This window comes from Centropristis striata, chromosome 18, assembly GCF_030273125.1.
Source record: "Centropristis striata isolate RG_2023a ecotype Rhode Island chromosome 18, C.striata_1.0, whole genome shotgun sequence".
Classification (NCBI taxonomy): domain Eukaryota; kingdom Metazoa; phylum Chordata; class Actinopteri; order Perciformes; family Serranidae; genus Centropristis; species Centropristis striata.
The window spans coordinates 17071244-17094213 of record NC_081534.1 but is presented as its reverse complement, the minus strand read 5'-3'; the positions used below and the strand labels follow the sequence as shown (position 1 = coordinate 17094213).

Below are 22970 nucleotides of genomic sequence, written 5' to 3'. Positions count from 1 at the left end.
ACCTTTTATTTAAATTGATGGTTTAAGTATGTTATCATATAAACCACACATCTGAAGTTTCAATTTCTCAATAGCTGTTTTTTTTCTCCCTGTCAAAACTTTAAATTGAATGTGTATTATTAGCCTTTTTTGGCCATTTGTCTTTATTCACTTTTTTGTATCTTGAAAGACTACATGGACTTGCATAGAAAAAATATTAATCTCTAACAAAATGTAAGAAAATAAAAATAAAAAACTATATGGGACTGTTGGGTACAGCCATTAGATGTATTAATAATATGTATTTCTTTGCCACACAGTGTGAAATGTAGTTAAGGAAATCTGCTCTCTAGTCACCTCCAATGAAGTTTTAATTGCATCAAGTCACTTTTCTGTTACCCCTCTCTCAGTGCAGTATTGAGCAATTACTGGAAGCTTCCTGCTTTTTGAATTAGTCCTTGCCAGGTCACAAGCTGCCTTTTCACTCAAGATGTCAAAAGCATTTCATTAATTTCATACAAGAGGAACACGGGCTAATCACAAAAGCAATCAGCGGCTCAGATGCAGGCGACGGCTCTACTGTGAAGCTCTCCCTTCATCAGTCTATACCATTCTGTATTTACAAAGCCACTGTTATTGACGGAAATTACTGAAACTTTGGCTGTCATGAATTGCTGTGATGATGAGAGAAAACGCAACCTCCCTTGACCCGCCGCTGATCTCTCTCACCATCACTCAACCCATTAATTCATTTTTAATTAGTAGCATTGGTAGAGTCTATTAATTTGGTAGTGAAATATTCACAGCAGACACAGATTTGGGAGTATCATGGCAAGGTTAGGCCAGTTAAGGACCTGGGATGAGTAGAGAAGTATAAAGTAGGCTACATATTCATATACATTTTAAACAGATGATGTGTGACTGCAATATTCTTTAGCTGGTTGACCACTGTGTCATTAGAATGAATTACTCTGATATGTACAGATGCAATCACACACTACTGTCACATCTTGAATGCATAAAGTTGTTGTTAAGGTGCTAAAATCTTCAAGCGAATGTGTCATTCTGTGCCTACTGAAAACAATGTGTTTTATTTTAGGGTCCCACCGTTGTTGAAAATCAAAGAACCTTTGACCTAATCTCCTCCAATAATCATCTGATTTGCAGTGAGGTTCGTCTTCAACTATTATTTTGTACTTTTTTTTTTTGGTGAAAGATTGCACTGACTTTTTGTTAACCAGTATCGATCAGCACTTGGATTGTGTAATTCAGATGTCAGGCAGGGTGATGTTTGACTGACAGAAATGAATTAGACTGGGGCACTTCAGTGCCCTATTGATTTTGTTGATGACTGATCAGATAATTGAGGTATTCATCCAATAGATTTAAAGATTGGTGGGTAAACTACTTGGTAAGTATACTTGGTAAACTAATGATTACTTTTCTCCCCCTTCTCACCCCCAACTTCGATTAAGTTGATGAGGTGGATCATGAGTGAGATCTATATTGTTTGGACGCTGCACAACGGCACATTTACAGAACAAGGTGGCTGGAGACCTTGGGAGCACATCTACTCGCTGTGTAAGGTGGTGAAAGGTCATGTGCCGCTCTACAACAACTATGGGAAGTACTTGGTCAGACTCTACTGGATGGTGAGCATCACACACACATATAAAACTGTACACACAAACACCCATTTACACACTGTCATCGAAAGCCTTTTCAAATATGTAGTCTATCCCTGAAATGTTAAGGATAATTTCCTGCATGGGATCATGAGTGTAGAAGCAGGGATCTATATTAAGGGAAATCTGTCAATTTCTGACCAAGCATGTAAATTGTTACATCTGACTAACGAAAGATGCTTTCACATGGATCAAGCAAACAAAGACTTAGCTGATAACATATTTTAATCATAGACTGCTTTTTAAGACAGACATCCTGACACGTCCCTAAAAGTGATGCCAAAAAAATCTCCCCGCCCCCTGGTGTATGGCTGAAGTATATATCATAAACCCTGCCCCCTCTATGTTAGCAGAGGGGCCACGGACACGGGCCAAACAAATGAAAATATAAGTACGCATCAAATATATTTTTCCAAAAGATGGTTTCTGATATTTTGGGTTACCTTTCTGTTCAATTTTTTGTGATTTGATGCCATAAAATGTGGCTGTAACATCCTGATTGACAGCTCTGATTGATGGTAGACCTCTGATCCTTTTTAACATTGACAATGACGGCACATACCAGATCTACTTCTTCCATTCTTATCTTTCACAAGAAAGGCCTAGACATATACACTGCAAAAATGTTTAAAAGAGGAAACTGAAATTCACTTAGAGCCTTTCCATAAAGGAAACTTAGTAACTTAGGCTATATGTAGTTAGTCCTCTGGCTGCACAAACATATTCAAACCTTTTATTTACTTATTGTCACAAATGCCGTAAATTAAGGAAAGTCAAAAATTCTGACTGCCGATGAATTCACTGCATCACAATACCTCTTTGTTAATCACACATTTTTAGAGGCACCCTTGAGGCAAAGGATAACATAAGATTTCACTGTATTGTTCAGCTGACCCTATAGGATGCAGCAGATGAGAGGGGAATGGGGATGGACTGAGGGTTTGAGGGGGGAAGGGATGAGAAAGCCTTATCCACTCTGAGCTCAAATCAATCAGTCTCACTGCTGTGCCAAAAGTGGGCGGGCATACACTGCCTGATGAATAGATAGGGCTTAACAGGAGTCAGCTGCTTCTCATAGAGCAAGACTCAAGTTGGATATCTATACCTCATAAGACCCTGAGAGCAGACAAAACCCTGGGAGGGCTTTATGCCCTGCAGTGTCATTCATATCGATTTAAACAAACACATTTATGCCTCTGCGTAAAGCATTTAATTGCATTGGGATACAGCTTGAAGTTGCAGAGCTGTGAGTTTCAGTATGTATGCTGCTTGCCATAGATCTCTAAGTAGTGGACACTACATCATTGTGTCATTTCAGAAAGGGGGACTTCTACCAGCACAACAATGTGGGTCAGGGAGAGAGCGGAAAAAAAAGACAGAGCTAAAAATGGTGGTAACACTGTGAGACTTGCCTTGACAAACAAGCATGACACGGTTGTAGGCAGCAGTCCCCGTGCCAACCATAGCACGCTAACAGATGGTTGTTGCGATGGCATTAAGCACCCAGCCCCCAACGGCCCTTCCCCGTTTTCTTCGCCTATTTCTGCTCATGGGCTACTCCCTTTCTTCCCTGCTCATCTGATTCTTTATTGTTCCACACCAATCTTTTTCCCTCCTTCACACCGCTGTGAATATCCATTCCATTTTCATTTCCTCACACTATTTTTGACCATCTTACAGCTCTGTCTCACCTTTTTTCCTTTTCTTCCCCTCACCTCTAACTTGCCCTTTTGCACTGTATTTACCCCATCTGCGAACACATCAAGCTCCTCCTCGAGGCGACAGTTTGACTAGAAAGTGGAAGAACAAGCAAGAAAGAAAGTGTGCTCGCCCACATTGTATATCTTCTTGCTTGTGCACACTGCTCTGATAGATAAGGAGAGGCACAGCTGTGAACAGTCAGTCAGATTATCACCTGCTTGTGCTGCTTTGGAGTGAAACTCCCCCAGAAGGCCAGTAGACGGACCACACCACAGAGAGTATGTAACAAGCTCTGACACCAAACATGATGCTAAGATGCAAGCATTTGGTAGCTAATGCCAGGGGGTGTTGGAATATTAAGCCCACAGATCTAAGATTTAAGGTGATGAGTTACACATTAGGGTTTTAGAAAAAATGTGATGATCAGATTCACACCTGTGGCACACTTTGAAGTGGAGGAAGACATCATTTTACATCAGCACTAGATGTGTGAGGGGCTGGTATCAGTAATGGCCAATCACATCAGCTCCTCCCATTACCTTTAAATGCAGTTGTCTCCTCTACCACAATGTACTTTTGTAAAGGAATTGAGAGTTCAGACAGGCTTCCTCTAACAGGAAGCTTCTTTTTCAGTCAGAAACATTTAAGTCAGGAGATTCACTTTAAATGGTTGCTGAGTTAATTTCTGCAGAAAAGGCTCTGTTTCTTTAGGGATCTCTTAAGGAATCTGAGCAGTGATGAGGATTCTGCTGGGGGGGAACAATGACATAAAACATTATAGTGCAGATTCAGTGGAACATATTAATGCACATGAACATTACATCCTAGCAGAGTCAACACTACCAAAAGCTTGGCACATTGTGAGGGGGCTGGGGTGCTGTTTTAGCAAGCTGCGTTGTCATTAAGGTATCAGCAAAATAAACATTTGAATTGTAAGGTCATGAAGTCTGCCTAGTACACTTATATGAATGTAATTGGATGTTAAAAGTCAGCTGATAGCCAACCAGACGATGCATCAATGAGATGATAATAATTAGCACGGATGAAAGAGCTTTTTGCCAATCAGCCGATGCCAGCTCGACTACAGTATTCGCCTGAAGGCAACACTCCATTCTGGTGTGAGAGGCTTGGGGTTGTAAGTGTACAGCAGCTCAGATATTAACCAACAAATGTATATAACACAAGCCGTATTCTGTAAATTTCAAATTTCAGTGGCATTAAGACTGAGCCTGCTATAGCCTTTGAAAGATGGAAAGTTGGCTAAGAACGCAGGTGTCCTCAAGGTGTTGAAGAGGTTTTAAGAAGTTGTGAAATTTCTTACAACTGGTATTTGATGCGTATTGATTGTTACTCCATATTTTGACTCGTTGTGTCTTTCTTCCTTGCTTTAAGGGTTGTTGGAGGAAGGTAACAGTAGATGATTCGATGCCATTTGATGAAGAAAACAACCTGCTTCTTCCTTCCTCCACTTGTCAATCAGAGCTGTGGCCAATGTTGTTGGCTAAGGCGCTCATTAAAGTGGCCAACACAAAGTGAGTTACTGCGCATTCCAACAGAAACTCAATAAGCATCTCAGTACTGTCACAAGGATTTGTGAAACAGTTCTAATAGTCTTAAAGTAAGAGGGCTGAAGAAATACTCCAGCTTATTTCAAGTATATACCCTCTATGCAGTCTGACTAATAGGACCACTGTAAAAAATACCCCAAGGCTATTCACACTTATCCTTTAACACTGTACACTAACCCTGCTTCAGTTAAGCAGTACACAGGGTGGTACTTCTGCTCAAAGAGTGATTCACCATTAATTCACAAGGAACAAAATGAAAGAACATTGACTCCACTAAGTGATTTTTAAGAACATTTTGTTGAGTTATTAACTCAGTAGGGCTTTGTTTTAAAATCTAGTCATTGTCACAGTGAAAGAAACAAAACATTTAATCCTGAACCTTAATGGAAGTGGTTGTTTAATTATGCACAACACATTTTCTTTATTCATGTACTTGTGCATACATAAGAACGGTACTGGTAGGACTGAAGGAAAATTTTAAGGGGGAAATCAGAGTTCAGGAGGTTAATTTCCTGGCTGACAGGATGTTAACAAAGTGAACTAAACTATTTAAAGCTCACACACATAGTAGAATCCCCACAGAGGGCATTTTGCTGACTTAGCCAAACCTTCACCCACCCTAATCTCTGCCTCGGGCTGTCTTGAATTTGGTGACAGACAGGCAGCGTGCCTGTCTGTGATGGGGCAACATGGCGTGTGTAAAGGTGGCTGTTCCAGTGTCCACAGAAGGTCAAGACATAAATGTTTCATCCAAGACAGGAAACAAAGGAGCCTCTCTTCTAGTGAATCATTTATGAACCATAGTGAAAGTTCTTCGAACTGAACTAGTACCAAACTTTAGGTGTCTACTGGGGCTCCTCAGAAAAGTGGTAGTCTTTTATAAAAAGATGAATTTGAGGGCTCTTTCGTGTTGGTGCTGAGTTGCTTTTTTGTCGTGGTCATGGAATATGGCACTACTGATCAAGTTTTATTGATTTGGGGTATCATGACTGCAGACAGGACAGGTTGGCCACAGGATCCCAAGAGGACCAATTAGAGCTGCTGCAGCCATCTGTTTCAACTGAGAGTTGTACGTGAAGGATACAGACATAGACACTCCTCTAAATTGTTTTAGGGCCTGAAATAATCGCTGCATTACACATGATGTAGAACACAACCTGAGCCTGCATGCCTGACAGTTGGAGTGTGAAACTTATGTGATGTAAGTATATGAGGGCCATTCCCATATTCAATTATGTATCATTGTTACAGCAACACATGGGTCCATACCTTCGGTTACACAGATTTGTTGCTAAATTTCATCATTTTTCACCACTCCAGAATTGATAAAAATTGTCAAAAATCCTCCCAAAATACCACTCTAAGACACCAAGATCTTGAGGAACACCACAGAAATGTCAGGATGTGATTTGGTATCAAAAACTTTTGACATCTAGAGATTGCTGTATGAATTATTACATTGGAGTGTTATTTAGCCACCGAAAAGCGGCTAAATAACACTCAGGAAAAGCCTTCCTGAAAAGACAGCCTATCATGAGCCTGCTACTTGAAGACAATAAGTGGCTGTACAGTAATGCTCCTGTGGGTCTCAGGGGGTTCATTTTGCTGTCTTCCCTGGTGTCATTCCTAAACATAATGCTAAAATAAAGACCATCCATTTTTGTTTTCAGTTGCCTAGCAACAGCATTCATAGTAGTTAAACCACTTGAGTGCCAAGCATATTGTGTGCAATTTCACATATTGAAACCGTGACCTCACAAGTTCCTTTTGAGAACAGTGCCAATGCCACTGTGGGTTTGAATGGAGTCCGGGGTTTGTTGCACATTTGTCTTCTTTTTATTTCTTATTTTTTAAACAGTTCTTTTTGCACTTGTTTCTCAGTGTAGTGTCAGAGGTCTCCGGGGAGATGGGCGAGTTCACCTTTATCCACATCCTCACCGGCTGGATCCCGGAAATCAGTCCTATCAAGTAAGGTCCTCTTGTACTTCAGTCTTCTACACCTGTTGTTCCAAATATTAACCATACATTATGTCTTTTTAGTAGGGTTGACATTTTCTCCTTTTTCTTTTATCATTCCTCTCTGGAAACACTCAAACAGACTATCTAATCTCTGCTAGTTTGACACAATAAATGCTGTGGCTCTAAACGCACTCACACAGTCTGACAAGCTGTGCATTTTTTCCCTCTGAAGTGGACTATTTTATAAAGTATACTGTAGCAAAGAAAGAGAGGAGTGTATCTGTCTACAATAGTATGGAAAGTCACACATTGGGAGAAAATGATGGAGGTCTAAAATGGAAGCAAGGAGATGTATAATAAAGGGGGAGGAGAAGCAGTATGGAGTGGAGAATCTCAGCTTGTCAGTGATGGAACTTTAATGGGGCAACAGTGTTTTGGAGTGGAGCTGGGGAGTGTTATTCTCTGTAGCTCAGCAGGTTAGCTGCTGTTAGTGGGTCGCCTGGGGAGTCTATCAACACGTACAGGCACGGAGCATGACCGTGTTTGTGTTTCAGATTGATTCGTGACACAAGGGGTTGCAGTCCTATATGCACATTCCCCACTCACACAGGATCAGTTCACAAAAACAAGCAATGATACCAATATTTGCTGTGTTATGTACTAGCATGATATAATGGCAGCTGGTTGACATTAGACATCTGGAGCCATGCTGTAATTCAGAAAACTACTCCAAAAGTTTTATATGTTTTTTACATTTGTCATTAGTATGCTGGTGCATCATTATCAGCCACTCTGTGTCCTTCACAATATTGCAAACATCTTCTATCCTGATACATAACATATAATAAATATTTTATCTGGTAATTCCAAAAAGCAAAAAACAGCCACATAGTAAAAGCCATTTTTATACTCCATAGTCCATGTCAGTAAAGCAGCTGCAAAAATTAGGACATGAAGTAGCTTCCAAATGAAGCAAGTATTGCCGTAACGCCGTTTGGGCACAGGTTTTAGAAATAGAAAATATATATATGCGATGGGCATTTTTATACAATTTTTTATATAATAATGATATATATCATCATATTGCCCAGCCCTACCTTTAATCTAACAGCAAAGTGATGTTCCTTAAATAAAATAACATGACTCTTCCTTTCACTTGCTAATCACACATTAAAGTGCTGCTCACTCATTCTGTTTTATTAACTTGGTTCACACCACGCTGTCGGTAAGTGTACTTAGATGACCTATAAATCTTGCAGAGTAGGGAGGCTAGGAACCTGCTCCAACTTTACTCTTCACTGTTTTCTTCAATATGTTCTTCAGTTGTGTCTGGGAGGTTTACACTGTATTAAGAAAAATGTTTTAATGCATTATGTAAAGCACTTTGCCTTGCCTTTGTGTATGAAATGTGCGATACAAATAAAGTTGCCTTGCCTTCAGTAAAAGAAATCTTCTGAACGATGTGTTGAAGAAGAGAGAAGATTGTTTCATGTAGTTTATTTTCAAGCAACAGAGAAATGCTGATGTAAGAACTGCAGCCCATTGTATTGCAAATAGAGAGACAATAAAGAGTAACAGAAACTAAAATTGCAATAAACTCAGGGCTTAGGCCCAAGGCAGAAACAGCAGACTCTGGTATAGCTGAAGAAATGGCCTTTTCGGCTAAACAATTGACATGAGGGCTCAATATTAGTGCTCGCTTCCTTGCTCAAAGTTGTCATTTTGTGTTGGACAAACAAATGCTCACAAGCAAACAAATTCCAATCACAAATGGCTTAAAATCCAGTTGGTTTGATCATGAAAAAGGTATTAAAAATATATTTTTTAAACATATAGCCTGTAACCAATCCAAGTTTCTTTAACCTCCTCTTAGGTCTGTACTCCTCAGGAAAACCTGGAATTTCTTACGAGACAACATTCCCATATTCACACACCCAGATGATAGTTTGCTGGAGACGAAGCCTCAGACTGCAGATCCAGCTGCACGGAGAGATTTCAACTTTAATGATGGCAAGCGTCAGCTGCCAGAGTCAGAGAAAAGTGAAGGTCTGAATTGTGCCACACTCAGACACACAAACACAGAAAGGCGTACAATTATTCACACATGCACACATACATCTCAATTACACAGTCGGCTTGAACATTTAATTGAGTGAGTCAATTAAATCAATCATCCATTAGATTGTGATAATTTGTATGCACATTTACTTCAGCTAAGTAATTTATCAGCGGGATGTTTGAAAAATTATATACATGATTTGTGTCTCGGTGTATATGTGCCTTATCATATTGTATATAAGTATGTGAATGCACAGTATGTGTAAATCTCTGTTTTCCTCCTTCTGCATCCATAATTCAACTACTATAGAGCCTGACAATGAATATTTCATCGTTCTACCGAAACTCGCGCCTGTCAATGATTCCATTCTCTTACAGCAGTAATAACCTTTATACATTTGCAACACTCATAATATTGCATAGTGATTTACTTCAGGACTGGGGAAATTCTAGGCCCAAGGTCACTATCGTGCCGTACTGCAAAATAGCTCAATTTCTCAGCCAGTGCCTTGCTGCCTCTTTCCTGTTGTTTCAAGCATCACTTCCTGCTTTCCCATGCTCATGTATTATGGACCGCACGGAGGGTTAATGCGTGTATGGCGGACTATAAATAAACCAGCAGAGGGAGCAGTGGCAGGGTGAATTATTTGGTGTTCCCGTAGGGCAGAAGAGCCTCCCGAGTCAAATGTGGTTATGTGATGAAGGCAGGATTGAAACATGTCCTCAGAAAAGAGTGTGTGGCTTGGAGTTGTTTCAGGTCATGGAGGTAAAGAGGCAGAGTTAAGGCTCTATTAAGGTTGAACAATTAATTTAACACATTCACATCTACATAAGTCGGCCTCATGATAGTCTGCAAGTAATCTGCCCCTCAGGCTCTCCTGCAATTCCTCTTTTTACAATAATAAAAGTGTTGGGTATTACTAACATAATGTAATGACATGCATGCATGAAGTGGTACTTCACACAGCATTTTTTTGTAGTTGGTCACATACATGCATGCAAGCAAAAAAAGTCTTTCTCTCACTGTTTTGGCGCCCACTGTATATTCCATTGAAATGCATTTAAACTGAAATGCATAAATCACTATGCAGCATGAGAACCACTTCTCTGTTCAATTCTTAATGTGTAGCCTTTATATTAGTCGAGCAGTTCTTCCATCTCTCTCCACCACGCGGTCCTTCAAATTGATTTTCCATGTCTCCTGGCTCATGTGCTCCTTATACCATATACTCTAAGATGTACCATAGGGGGCAGGGCAATCCATAGATAACCTAGATACTCTCTTGTTGCCTTATTTATACCTGTGGAGGCCTATAGTGCTTTCATATCTCCAGGGTTACACTTTACATGGATTTGTAAATGTGACTTTTTTTGTCTTTATCAGCTTTTTTTCCACTTTGTCAGTAAGTCTGTTCGGAGTCAATCATTTTACTCGTGATACAGTGCAAGGTCTAGAATGTGAGTCATACTGTCTGAGTATATATTTTTTTGATGTGTGTCCATGGTGGACACACGTACATACGACTATTGGGTTTAACTGTACTTATGTCGGCCTTCTTTATGTGTTTTTCTCAGGTAGCCCTGAAGTAGTGGTGTGCGCTGGCTACTACCCTTTACAGCCACATAATTATTCCTTTGGGTTTGGACAAATGGTATGTTTTTTCTCTATTCCTCCTCTTCTTGCTTGCTGTGATACACTTGCTAATTCAATGCAAGTTTGTACTTCATTCAACCTGTAACGAGAGACATTTGCATACTAGGAAATTAGATTTCACCTACTGTAGGTACAGAAAGGTAGCCTGGGTATACCCATACTGCCTTGTGCGCTCAATTTCATTTCGAACCTGCAGGCCGTCTGACAACTAAGGCCGTTTCTTAGCCCTGTTTTAGGGATCCAATCACAGAACGGGGAGGGAAGGCAAGAGGATGACGCGTACTACTCGACAGATGGAAGTTTGTAGTTTTGTAGTTTTCTTACAGAGCCAACATGGCTGTTGGATCTGGCAACTCTCTTTCGATCAAGCTGTAGACAGTGTTATAGATAGTTCAGAGCCAAAGTTTATTTTAAAAGAAGAATGTTTGACTTTACACTCCTGTTTCACCACCAAAAAGGATAGCCTTGCTTCCGACAGGATTTGGCAGAAGACTAATCTACCAACTAGCCCCGCTACCGCTTGCTGCTGTAACGCCGGTGATCTCGCTACGAGCCGGGGGACAGTGGGGCCACTGAGAGACCTGCAGCAGCTTGTTTATTGCCCATAAAATCAGTGGATGTGTGTGGCTGAATGACATGAGGGGGGAATAAGGCGTAAAAATAAATAATCTTGCAGAAAGCGAGAACTGGAGAAGCAAAGCAGCAAGCAACACTCTCTCACAGACACACACACACACACACACACACACACACCAACACTGCCGGTAGACTGTTTGCAGCCAGAGTCAGAACATGCTGCAGAAAAAGATTGCAGAAGCAGATTGAGCATTTTAGTCTCAAAGTAGAGATGGGCTAGTCTGGCTATATAAACATCAATTTCTGTCGCTCCACATACGTCATCTGGTATAACTGATACGATTGGCTAAGAGCTACATACAGACAATTTTGATAGACATTCTTAGCGGCCAATAAACAGCTCTGGAGGATCGTTAACCACACCCCCGTTCTACGGAAAAATGAATTGCTGGTGTCCAGACTATCATGATTTGTGATATGGTCTGGCGTTAGCCAGGCTAACAGAAAGGTCCAACCTTCATGGAGACGTCTTTCTCATTTTTGTGTTGACTCAGAAGGATCCACATAAATACAACACAGACTCATTTTTAAAAGGTTAACTTTTAGGTAGGCAGTTTTTTGTGTGTCATTGGACAAATATTCCATAATAAACCTTTTTAGACAGGTAATTCCAGAGAGAAGGCATTCCTGCTGGCTGTTCTCCAAATGCACGTCCCTTCAGATGGTAAAAGCCAGATACAATAGAGGGAAACCCTGCAGAAAATGTTGCTATTCCAGCTTTGGCAGTTGTCACACTGCAAAGCCAGATGATAGAAGACTTTTCAAACAGAAAAGACAAACAAAAGAGAGTCTGACAGTACACACAATAAAACACCTGACAGTGAGTTTTAAAGATGAAGAGAAATGTTGCTAGTGTAGCCAAATGCTCATGGCTGTGGCTAATTCATGTTAATGTAGTTAAAAGGGCTGTAAAGATTCATTGATCTTTACATCGATTCAGTGATTTACAATCCAGTATCATCCATACAAAGTGAAAATATTGATACATAATGTCATATTCAAGATATGTCTTGAAATTATTTATTTACTCATATTCTTGTCATTAAAAATATAGAAAATATTCAAAAAAATAATTGAAATGTCTTGAATAGCTCATTAAAATCAAATCATATTTTGGTATCTTTTGTGAGTTGGTTTCAATGTAACTGAATGCATTAAACAGACATATGATATCGGCTCATATTAATCGCAAGCCCCTAAATAGTATCAAATTGAAATTGTATCGTGGCAGACTGTGCACTATTTGTCCAATCAAATCAATATAATATTGTATGGTAATGAAACATGTGATTAACACCCTGAGGAGCTAGCTAGAGCATTGAATTACAGTATGCCATCTTAAAGAGCTTTATAGGCCCACAAGTGCAACAGAAAACAGGGTGATTTGGTGGGAGGGGCTTAGGACAAGAGAGGGGAGAGCTGTAGGAGGAGCTCTTCCAGAAATCTGCATACCCCAGCTTTAATTAACTCACACATAATAGGACATTTGCCCTTAATATGAAAACCTATAATAATATTTCAATACCTTTTAAAATATATCCTATCTTAGTCACCTCTGGTATATGGCAAAGTAATGTGAAAAATGTGCTGAAGCCCCAAAATAACAGTGGGTGGTGGAGATGAAACGCAGTGCTTATGACCTGGGGGCATGGTGTGTTCTATTTGGATGCTTCGCCTCAACAGGCTTCACTTGTTTTATTATTTACACCCATGCTAAGGCTAATTGGTGGGCAATATTTTCCTTTTTTTGGAGGTGTTATTTCACCTCCACTCTCTGATCTTGGGTCAGAATTTCCTTTTACACTTTGATTTGATTCACCTGTAGAGTTGGTTACACTTGACAGTAATCCGCAGTATGGGAGAATAGGTTTTATACTGCATTTTGCTCATGCTCATGGGTGAACACTGCATATGTGTTTATTTCTGTGCATTTCTTTATATGCGGGCACACAGGCTAATTCCTCAGAGTTTCTTCGTCAGTGCGGTCTGTCCTTGCTGTACAGCCACATTGTCCTGTTGACCAGAACCCGGACAGGCCAGCTGCAGGCACCACCCAAACCTCCACCTGTACCTCAATGGAAACTGATCCGCCAGCGGAAGAAGACTGTGGTCACGGATGAACCACAAAGTGCGTGAGAGATTGAGGGGGAGGAAATAAAATGAAAAGATGTTAAAATTAAGTTTGGAAAAAAAGGTGGTGAGGGGGGGAAACCAGGAGGAGGATGCAGGGGAGGATATCAAACAAATAGAAAAGCACAAATTATGTGATAGAGTGTAGGTGAATGTCATAAATAAATATGACTAGAAGAGAAAGCGAGTGCTAATGCAGGAGATTTAGAGCCTGCAGTACAGAGGGCATACAGTACCGCATGCTGAAATGAAAAAAGGAGGAGGATAGCTACAATATTTCTGTAATGAAAATAGCTGCTGGCTCGGGCATATCTGACATCAGCTGATCTCTGGGTGAAACAAAATATGCAGTAAAAAGAGTGTGAAAAAGCAGTGCTGGCATGATGTGCGAGGGGTTTTTTTTCTCTCTCCTTTTTTTTGCAGAGCTTCTTTTGTCAAAACCAGAGCAGTTCATTGAGGTTGCCAGCCCTTTTCTCTCCTACCGTGTCAAGAGCGGCATTGGCCCCATCCCGGAACTGTATGTACATTTAAATGATCTTAAACTGAGAAATGAAACGAGATGATACTTTTCTTTCACCCTGCTCTTCTGCTCATTTAACGATCATATTTGTTGTAAGAGTATTTTACTTTTCTACAGCTAACCTTGACCTCACTGTAGAGGAAGGAAGTCAGAAAACAGCCTCCATCTGACGATCCGATACAGATAGCATTTTTGATCCCTAATGACTATTACAATACTACCTGAAATAAATGTTTGCCGACATTATTAACGGAACAATTCTCTCCAAAATCAATCATCATAAAATCATATTTTAGTGCTAATAGTCGTAGTGCTATTTATCAACTTAGGTCTTTTGAGATGCTGGTCGTAGAGATGTCTGCCTTCTCTCAAATATAATGGAACTAGATAGCACTTTGCTTGTGGTGCTCAAAGTGCCCAAAACATACATTTGAAAAACGTAACTGCAATGTCTCTTTCTAGATCTCATGACGTTATTACTCAAGATAATCCCAGATCTTGTCGTGAGCAGTTTCATTTAATTCCATTTTTTTCTGCATCACAACACCTGCTAACCGTATCACTGCGCTGGTGATAGAGAGAGAAGGCAGACATCTATACGGCCACTAGTTCCAACACTCTGCAAATAGCACTACAATTAGAGAAAAGAAAAACAGTTTAGATTTTTCTGTGTGCTATCCCTTTAAGCTACAAGACAACAATCACAGATTCTCTTACAGTAGAAATGCTGTTCTGGTGTCATTTGATGTCTATAATGTGACATGCGTGACTCATTTATATGTGATATGGTGTATTGCTTCTAAACATGTTACCATGAGATGAGATGTGTGGATGTTATGATGCATGTGCTGTATGTACACATGTAGCTGGAATGTGTGTCTTTGTGTGTTAGAGAGACCGAGCAGAGCGCTCAGAGGAAACGTTTGTACGGATCCCCTCTGGTGTCCATTGCTGAGACAGAGGAGACTGAATGCAGAGGAGGCCTTGAGCCTGATGCAGCTGAACGCACCACTAACTCACCCAACAGCACAACAGACAAAATAGAGGTACATAGAATTACTGTCTGCTGGGGCAAAGAGTTGATTTAAACATTTAGCGTTTGTGTGTTTAACATTTCACAGATCATCTGTTGTTGCACATATAACCTCAATTAATTGTAGTAGCCCCAAGTAATTATTTTAAATAGGTATGAGGATCTGCAAAGCCCAGCGTAATGCTATTTGTCCAACAGCTAAGATAGTAGCAGCTGTCCGCGAAAATGTGTTGCCTCTTTTTGTTATTTCCTTGTTTATTTTTTCCTCTCTCACCCCTCTGTCTACCCTGTGAGTAAGCAGTTGAAGGCTCATCAGAGTAGCTCTGTGTGTCAGTGACAACAAGGCTGCCATCCCCCAGTCTCAAAGTCACTTCTGTTGTCTCCCAGCCAGGCCACCACTGACCAGGGGCACATCTGTGCTAAAGAGAGAACCAGTGAGGGAAGGGAGATCAGGAGGGGGCTGGGTTCAGAGCAGAGAGACACGGATAGATACGGAGACAAGGATAGAGACAAAGATAGAGAGGGATAAAGAAGGGGGACAACTATACAGAATAAGAAAGGAAGGGGACTGAAAAATTGGAAGGAAGTGACAGTTGGACAGGGAGAGATGAAAGCGGAGCAAGAAACAGAGGGAGATGGGAAAAGAGAATCTCTGGTGTGTGGCGGTGGTGAACGGGGCGCGTGGGTTTCATACAGGGAGAGGTCGTGTTCTGTGCTGATGAAAAAAGCAGTGCAATTAGATGGTGAGCCATCAGTGTCTGCGTCTCCTGGGGGGTTCATTATTACACTTCACTCCTAGCATACAGAGAAAAAATAGAGTTCATATTAATCGCCCTCTTGTGTAACTGTGACCAGTTATAGAGCGGTTAGGCTAGGGCAGTATGGACACGCTAATTTGATGTGTCGTTTGATGTGTGTGTGTGCACATGCACTCATGTGGGTAGGTTTGTGTGTGTGTCATATGTATGCTACATTTTTACTCCGTGTGTGTTCCTGCTCTTCGCAAGCACATGGTGGGTCACGTGCAGACGGGACTGTCCATCTAGTGAAATGGGTTTTTTGCTGTTTAGAACCCCCCCCCCCCTTTTTTTTCTGTCAACTCTGGCCAACAGTATCAACCTCTGTGTAAAGCTCCTAGAATATAAGAAGGTGGTGTCACATGATGTTCCTAATACCCTCATGGCCTGCTCACTTGACATTAGTGTGGGTAAAAGAATCAGATCCTGGTGTAACTGTGCTGTTTTAAACTCAAATATGCTTGGAATGTAGTTAATCTCTAAAAACCACCAAAGCCTGTTCTTGGTTTCAGTTTACTTGTGCTAGAGAACTACACTTCCCAAAGTCCAGTATGTGTGCCGATATCAATTACAGCCTTTGTTTTATCTGATATTTCATGCCTCTGGAGGCTTTATTATTTTGGATTGTTCCTCACAATTTTTGAACAAGATATCTCAGAAAAACCTGGGAGTAATTTCTATAATTGACACAAAGGTCTATGTGGACTCAAGATGAAATAAATTAGATTTTGGTGGTAAAGGGTTAAAGGCCAAGCTCACTGCACTCTGAACTCGCATCTGTCCCATCACTGTGATTGTGATATCTCAGGAACACCTTGAGGAATTTATTCAAATTTGGCACAAGCAATGATGAACTGATACAAATTTGTTTGGTTGGTTTGGTGGAATTCAAGAATGAATACACTATGACAACTTTTCCCACAAATGTCTAATTGGGATAAAATGATGAAGTGATAACATTTTATGTCCAAAAGGTCAAAGGTCATCTTCCCAATGAGATCATAATGTTCTGCAGAAACACTTTTTTGACCTTTTTATTTAACACCATAACACAGTAACAGAAGGAGAGAGTGTAACCATATTTCACATTTGGTCAGATACTGAATTGTTGACACTTGTCCTGGGTTCCCACCTTGACTGCTGCCAGGTTGAAGATATGTGTGAAGCATCCAATTTATCTATGGCCACATATAATTCTGGACAGACATGGACTTAAACTGCTGCTTGGCCGGTTGTTGGAACATACAACTGCAGTGGCAGTGATTCCAGTTTGATATTTTTCATGTATGAATTGGGCTACACTTCAGGGGAATATGTAAAATACGGAGAGAGTCTCTTGGAGAGCAAAGACTTAACTCTGGCTGTGTAAAATAAAGCCCCATGAAGTGTGGGATTAAAAAATGTGCCTTCTCGCACCCATAAACCCACAACTGTGATTTGATCACAGAAAAAAAATAACTTTCTCCTCCAAAATCAGCAGCTTAAAAACCCTTGTGTGTAAGATCTACACTATCATCCTCAGTGTTCTCTTACTATACACAGGTAAACAGTCTTATAAATAGCATGTTGTGGGTGGAAGGGACGTACCATGCCTTTAAGCTTGACTCAAAGTTTTACAGTGTCTTGTGAGAACACGCATTTACCTTTTCTGTTGCAGAAAGTATTGCTATAGTGTTGGAGTGGAGGTCAAGTGTGCCTCCAAATCACAATGCCTTCTTTCCGTCTGTCTGGGTCTCCGGGTACTTATTCAAATAAGTGGTGACTCACACAAACAGACACACACACTCACTCTGACTCATCAGAGAGTCTTGGCTGCTGTTGATTTGAAGTTACACGACACAAAGCCATAATTCTTATTCAGAGCTGAGTAAACTCTTGGACATTCACCAGGGTTTTTCCTCAAGGGGGCATTTGAGAAAAGAACTTCAAATGAAAGGGCCTCGAGGAAAGTTCAGCTAGTTGATACAGGTGTACATAGTCTTGCATTTATTTCTAGCTTTGTTTTCAAAGCAGCAGTGATCCACTTTTCCAGACCACATCATCTCATGACTTGCTCAGACAGAAGAACGTGGTATATGAAGGATTTTAAAATGACTCATTAGCAATATTTCTTTATTGTGTTGAGCATACGAGCATGAAATCAGAGCTGTTGAGTAATTCCCCTCTAAGAGAAGTAACATGCTAAACAACATTATAACTCCTCATCTGTCAGACAGTCCAAGTAAATTAGAGCTGGTATTCCCTGGTGGTGTTTTTAGCAGGAGAGGAGCAGCCCTTGTCACATTAAACCACATCTCGTGTCCCGTGGTGTTCAACGAGAATGGTGCGACACCACAGCTGGCATGGAATCACTAGAGGGCGGAGGCGTATCTCTGGCAGTGTTACTCTATCAGCAACTCACTGTTCATGCCTCTCTAACTCTCTCTCTCTGTCCCTTTAGGTTACTGCAGAGGACAGGAAGAAGGACAACGATGAAATCTCCAATGGTAAAAGCTGTTCCCTTGCAATGCTGTGCCCCTCATTCATGTTGAAAATAATCTGTACCAGTATACAAGATTGCCTTACCTGAAGTCTAATATTCTCATTAATTCTGTTTTATTGGAAATAATGAATGCAGTGACTGTCTTCATTATTGGTTGAATTGAACAGCATCTGTGCAGCATAGTCCAATTAATGTGATTAGAAGTATTTCCAATCTCCACCTCCACTCCCTCCATTTTTCGCTCCATGCCTCCGTCAGTTGGCCAAGACACTTTGAAGAAGATGGGACTGAAATTATGCCTTATGACAACTAGCCAGTTCTCTGCCTTCTCTCTGCCCCCGTTTAGTTGCTTAGTAACACCTGCAGTTTGAGTTAACGGACCACCATTGCTCAGCAGCAGAGACACTGGCCCTCGCCGCCTCAGCTTTCTGATCAGACTTCTCGCTTTGAGAAGAGCCTGGGGGCAGAGCAACTGTGTGTGCGTCTGTGTGTGTGTGCGTATATGTGTGTGTTTTTTGGGTGGAGAGTGTGTCTGTGTGCACATGTCTCTGACTTTGCTCTGCATGCATTGAGAAAGTGGGAGTCAGTGAGTGGGAGTATGGATGTGCATGTGCTCTTACACTATGCCATTATGTGGGAGTTTGGCCAATTCGGCTCACTGTATTTAAGATAATGATTTGAGTCTAGGATAACTTGCTATGAGTCACAAGAGGAAAGGCATTTTGTTACTAGCAGCATTTTTAAATGGGAGATTTCACAGGCAATTTTATATCTATTTGGTATTTAATCTGGCATGAAAAGCAACAGTCAACTCGGATGCTACTCAGCATGATATGTTTTTCTCTTATATTGAGATGTTGTGGATTTGTATTAGCAGTAATGAATGATATTAAATAAAGTACTTTGCTTTATAATCCATCTGCAAACCTTCTCCCTAACAACAAATGTCTAACCCAGGGTAGTCAACCTGCAGCTCTGGAGCCACATGTGGCTCTTCAGGCTTTTTATACGAAATGGAAACGATTATTTCTTTACGTTTCAATTTTCATTTATCATTAGTGTAGGCCAAAAGCGATTTGTATTTTTCAGTTGTAAAAATGTTTATAAACGCTTAAAGGCAATTATTTTTTGTTATATTTTAGTCAACTAAAGGTGCATCATAGATTATGAAAGTCTACAGACCTATATATAGGATATATTGCCTTAACTTAACTGCCTTAAATTGCCTCAAAAATGTGCCAATTTTAAGTCTAGTTTGTGGCAGCTTTCCAAAACAATTTTTCTCTTTTTTTCTTTGACAACAATGGCTCTTGGGTTAATAAAGGTTGCTGACCCTTCGTCTTACCCAACAGAATCAAATTAATCACAAAGGAATCTCCTCTCCAGATCGACCCAAAACTGCATTGGAGGAGCATGCGACTGAGGATCCCTCTGCTGCTGTCAGTCCCAACCTGCAGGAGACCTGGGTGGACCTGGATGACTTTGATAAATGCTTTCAGTGAGACACACAAACACACACACAGACACAAATTTATGCATGTAAACATACTATACCAACAGATAAAAATGGACTGTGGTAAAATAAAGGATGGTTTAGGGGCCTCAAAGTTTTGTGATAAATATTCTAATTATATGTGTTTTTCTTCCAGAACTCTATTTATTTTCCATAGACCACAAATCTACCCACATCATATCCACAAATCTCATATTAAGGTATAGTATGTCATTATAATAACTTGTTAACTTATTTCTACATATTCTGTCGGCTGTGGCTCAGTTGGTAGGCTGGTCACTCACTGATTGGAAGGTTGGTGGTTTGATCCCTGACCATGGCAGCCTACATGTTGAAGTATCCTTGAGCAAGATACTGAACCCCAAATCGCTCCCAATGCTGCGTTCATCGGTGTGTGAATGAATTTCCAATGGTGACAGCTGGCACCGTTGTAGGATGGCCTCGGCCACCAGTATGAATGTGTGTGTGAATGGATTAATGTGCGCAGTCTGTAGTGTAAATCGCTTTGGTTAAAAGCAATGAATAAGTACAGTCCATTAACCATTTTACCATTTATATTCTTTCTGATGTATTTTCCATTTATTTTCCTGTATGTCTTTGTGACACATTAATGGCGTTAGCATTAGATATATTGTTATTCATTTTAGTTGTTGTTGTCTGCAGAGCACCGTCTTGCCTAAAACTGCAACAGGCACTAACTGTACTGGATCACCTACACATCTTACCACCGGATCCCTCCATGTGACATCTACTGTCGCAAGCCCTGAAGTACACACTTGCAAACACACAGAAACACATACATGCACCAATATTTGCATGAAAACACAATTTGCCACTTGTGATGCCTTCCTGAAACCTGAAAACTTTGATGACATATTGCTGCATTGCGCTGTTGATCAGTTGAGTAGTGTAAAACTCATACTGTCTTCAGAAAGTATGAGACTATAAAGTTCTGTGACTGTCATATGCACAACATATAAACACATCTAAAGTTGTCTGAGAGTGGTGTGTGTCTGTGTGCGTGTGCATGTGCGTGTGCGTGTGCATGCGTGCGGGCGCACGGGCGCCGCACAGGTTTTTATCTAACTCTTTGTGTGTGTTTGCACTTCTCTGTATATAGACTGCTGAGTCTGCTTGTCATGCCGGACACGTATGCATTCTCTCCCTCTTCTCTTGTTCTCTATCTGTATTTTCTGCCCTTCTCTTTGTCTCCTACCTTGTCTTTTCTCACTGTCTTTCTCACCAGCTGCTTTTTCTTACATTACTAAATTCACTTTCTTGGCCTTTCCTTTTCAGGTACCACCTTAAATTCTTCTTCAACTCACTCAGCTCTTTTGTATCTCCTTATTATTTCCTTCACTTACCTCCCCTTCTTTCCCTCTATTTTCCTTCAGCTTCTCTTGCACTAAGCCACCCTTCTATCATTTTATCCATCATCCCTCCTTACGGCTTTCTGCTCTTTCCCTCTCTTTAACTTGTTCTTTTTCTTGTCTGCTTTCATGCTTTCATACTGATAACTAAGGCCAGTGTGGGTTTGTGTGTGTGCATGTGTGTGTGTTTTCTCCACAGTGTCCGGAGGTGAGAGGCACTCAGTACCTGTGTGTGGACAGCCTGCAACCTCCCCAGATCCTCATCAGCTTCTCTGCTCTGCTTCTGTGGGGAGAAACGGCTGAGGAGAGTAAGGATTTATCTACACATCTACACACACACACACACACACACACACACATACACACACTTGCTGACACAAAGATAGTGGGTACAAAAGGATTTTCCAATGCAAGTAATGTAAAGAACAGTTACAACATGCACAAACCCTGTACTACTGGGCTATATAATGTATGTACATTTTCATATAAAACATTAAAAATGTACATTTCGTGACTTGTTTGTAATCACTGTGGTGTGTGACCAGTACACATTTTCTCTCTGCTCTCCAACACTCATAGAAAAAGAAATGTCAGCAGCATGTCGGCCTGCAGTTCTCATCGCCCAGCCCTACTCCTGGAAAAGCCTGCAGTCTCAGCTGCCAGTTCTCACCATCAAGACCACCTCCTCAAAGGCAGCCATGCTTAACTTACCCCCAGGGTAGGACAGCACTAATGAATTCTGAGAACTGTGTACTGTATCAATCAAAATTAAAAGCTTGGATCAGTTCATGAGCCTTATTAGTTACTAACACAATAGGATATCTTTGAGTAGGCCATTTCATACTTACAATATTTGATATTGTAGCACTTTAATTCTTGTGTCTGTATGTAACTAAACAAGCATCGGTCAATATTACCACATATTCTTTTCATACACATTGGATTACTAACAAACCTTTTGGCTAAATTCACCTTGAAAACTCACTCACCAAAACAAAACACTTTCATATCTTAAATAAGCTTTTTCAACCTTAGCTCTGGCAGAAATTAAGAAAGCATACATTGTCCATTATAACCCACTGACCTAAAAAACATGAACAACAGGGAGCATTACATAAATGATGAAGATTATCTTTGAAGTTTGAACAAGAAACAAGAAACAAGAATCAGAGATGTAGCAAATTGCTTTGGTATCCTTTATTTTATATTTATGCCTTTGTATATGTTAATTTACCTGTTGAAAAAAAACTTGAAATTATAGGGTGGCAACTATAATTACAAAAACAAGAAAAAAACATCAACAACCTGTGATATAATCACTCATACTGTAGCTGGTACATCTGGAATGTCTAATCCAGCTTTTGTTTCTGAATTGCTGAAATTGCAATCAGCTGTGTTTTGGAATAATTTTTTTTACAGTTTTGAAAATGCTGAAATGTGCTGAAAATACATGTTGCAGGTGGCGGAGAATGAATGAGAATTGAAAATGTGATTATTCAATGCATTTTGTGAAAATTGAAAAATCATTCACAATTTGATCCACTTTTTTGTTTAGCTGACTGTATGAAAAGTTTTGACAATGTGACTTCAGTTTTGACCAATACATGTTCACAAGTGAAAAAACCTTAATATTTCAAAGGGTTTACATTTATCTCATCATAGGTTTGCTGGCTTAATTCTCACCTTGTGAAAACCAGGTGGCAATTTTCTGATGACATTTTCAACTCATCAATTTTCATATTTCAAATATGTTTTAAACAAAATGTCATCTCTTCTGGCATTTCATTTTTCCACTTTTACGCTTACATCTGTAACCCTAAATTACCCTAAGCGCTCATCAGTATGTCACTAATGGTGCCAAGGTTAGATTTTTAATTCCCAACAT

The 22970-nt window shown here is 40.3% G+C and overlaps 1 protein-coding gene across 6 annotated transcripts in view; it reads left to right on the top strand.

The window, feature by feature from the left end:
• The window catches only part of adgb (androglobin), a 47747-nt gene that overhangs the window by 1246 nt on the left and 23531 nt on the right, over positions 1-22970 (top strand). For 4 of the 6 annotated variants that reach the window (XR_009396136.1, XM_059356725.1, XM_059356721.1 and 1 more), the window contains exons 4-19: positions 1079-1150; positions 1455-1631; positions 4758-4897; positions 6815-6901; positions 8766-8938; positions 10526-10602; positions 13194-13368; positions 13794-13887; positions 14783-14936; positions 18161-18206; positions 19589-19700; positions 19852-19915; positions 20379-20483; positions 20836-20865; positions 21285-21393; positions 21665-21803. Coding sequence is in view for 5 of the 6 variants with exons in the window: in XM_059356725.1 (XP_059212708.1) it covers positions 1079-1150; positions 1455-1631; positions 4758-4897; positions 6815-6901; positions 8766-8938; positions 10526-10602; positions 13194-13368; positions 13794-13887; positions 14783-14936; positions 18161-18206; positions 19589-19700; positions 19852-19915; positions 20379-20483; positions 20836-20865; positions 21285-21393; positions 21665-21803 (1754 nt within the window). In the remaining variant the exon portion in view is untranslated. The remainder of the gene's footprint in view (positions 1-1078; positions 1151-1454; positions 1632-4757; positions 4898-6814; positions 6902-8765; positions 8939-10525; positions 10603-13193; positions 13369-13793; positions 13888-14782; positions 14937-18160; positions 18207-19588; positions 19701-19851; positions 19916-20378; positions 20484-20835; positions 20866-21284; positions 21394-21664; positions 21804-22970) is intronic. The other 2 variants (XM_059356722.1, XM_059356724.1) reach the window with 2 other exon arrangements.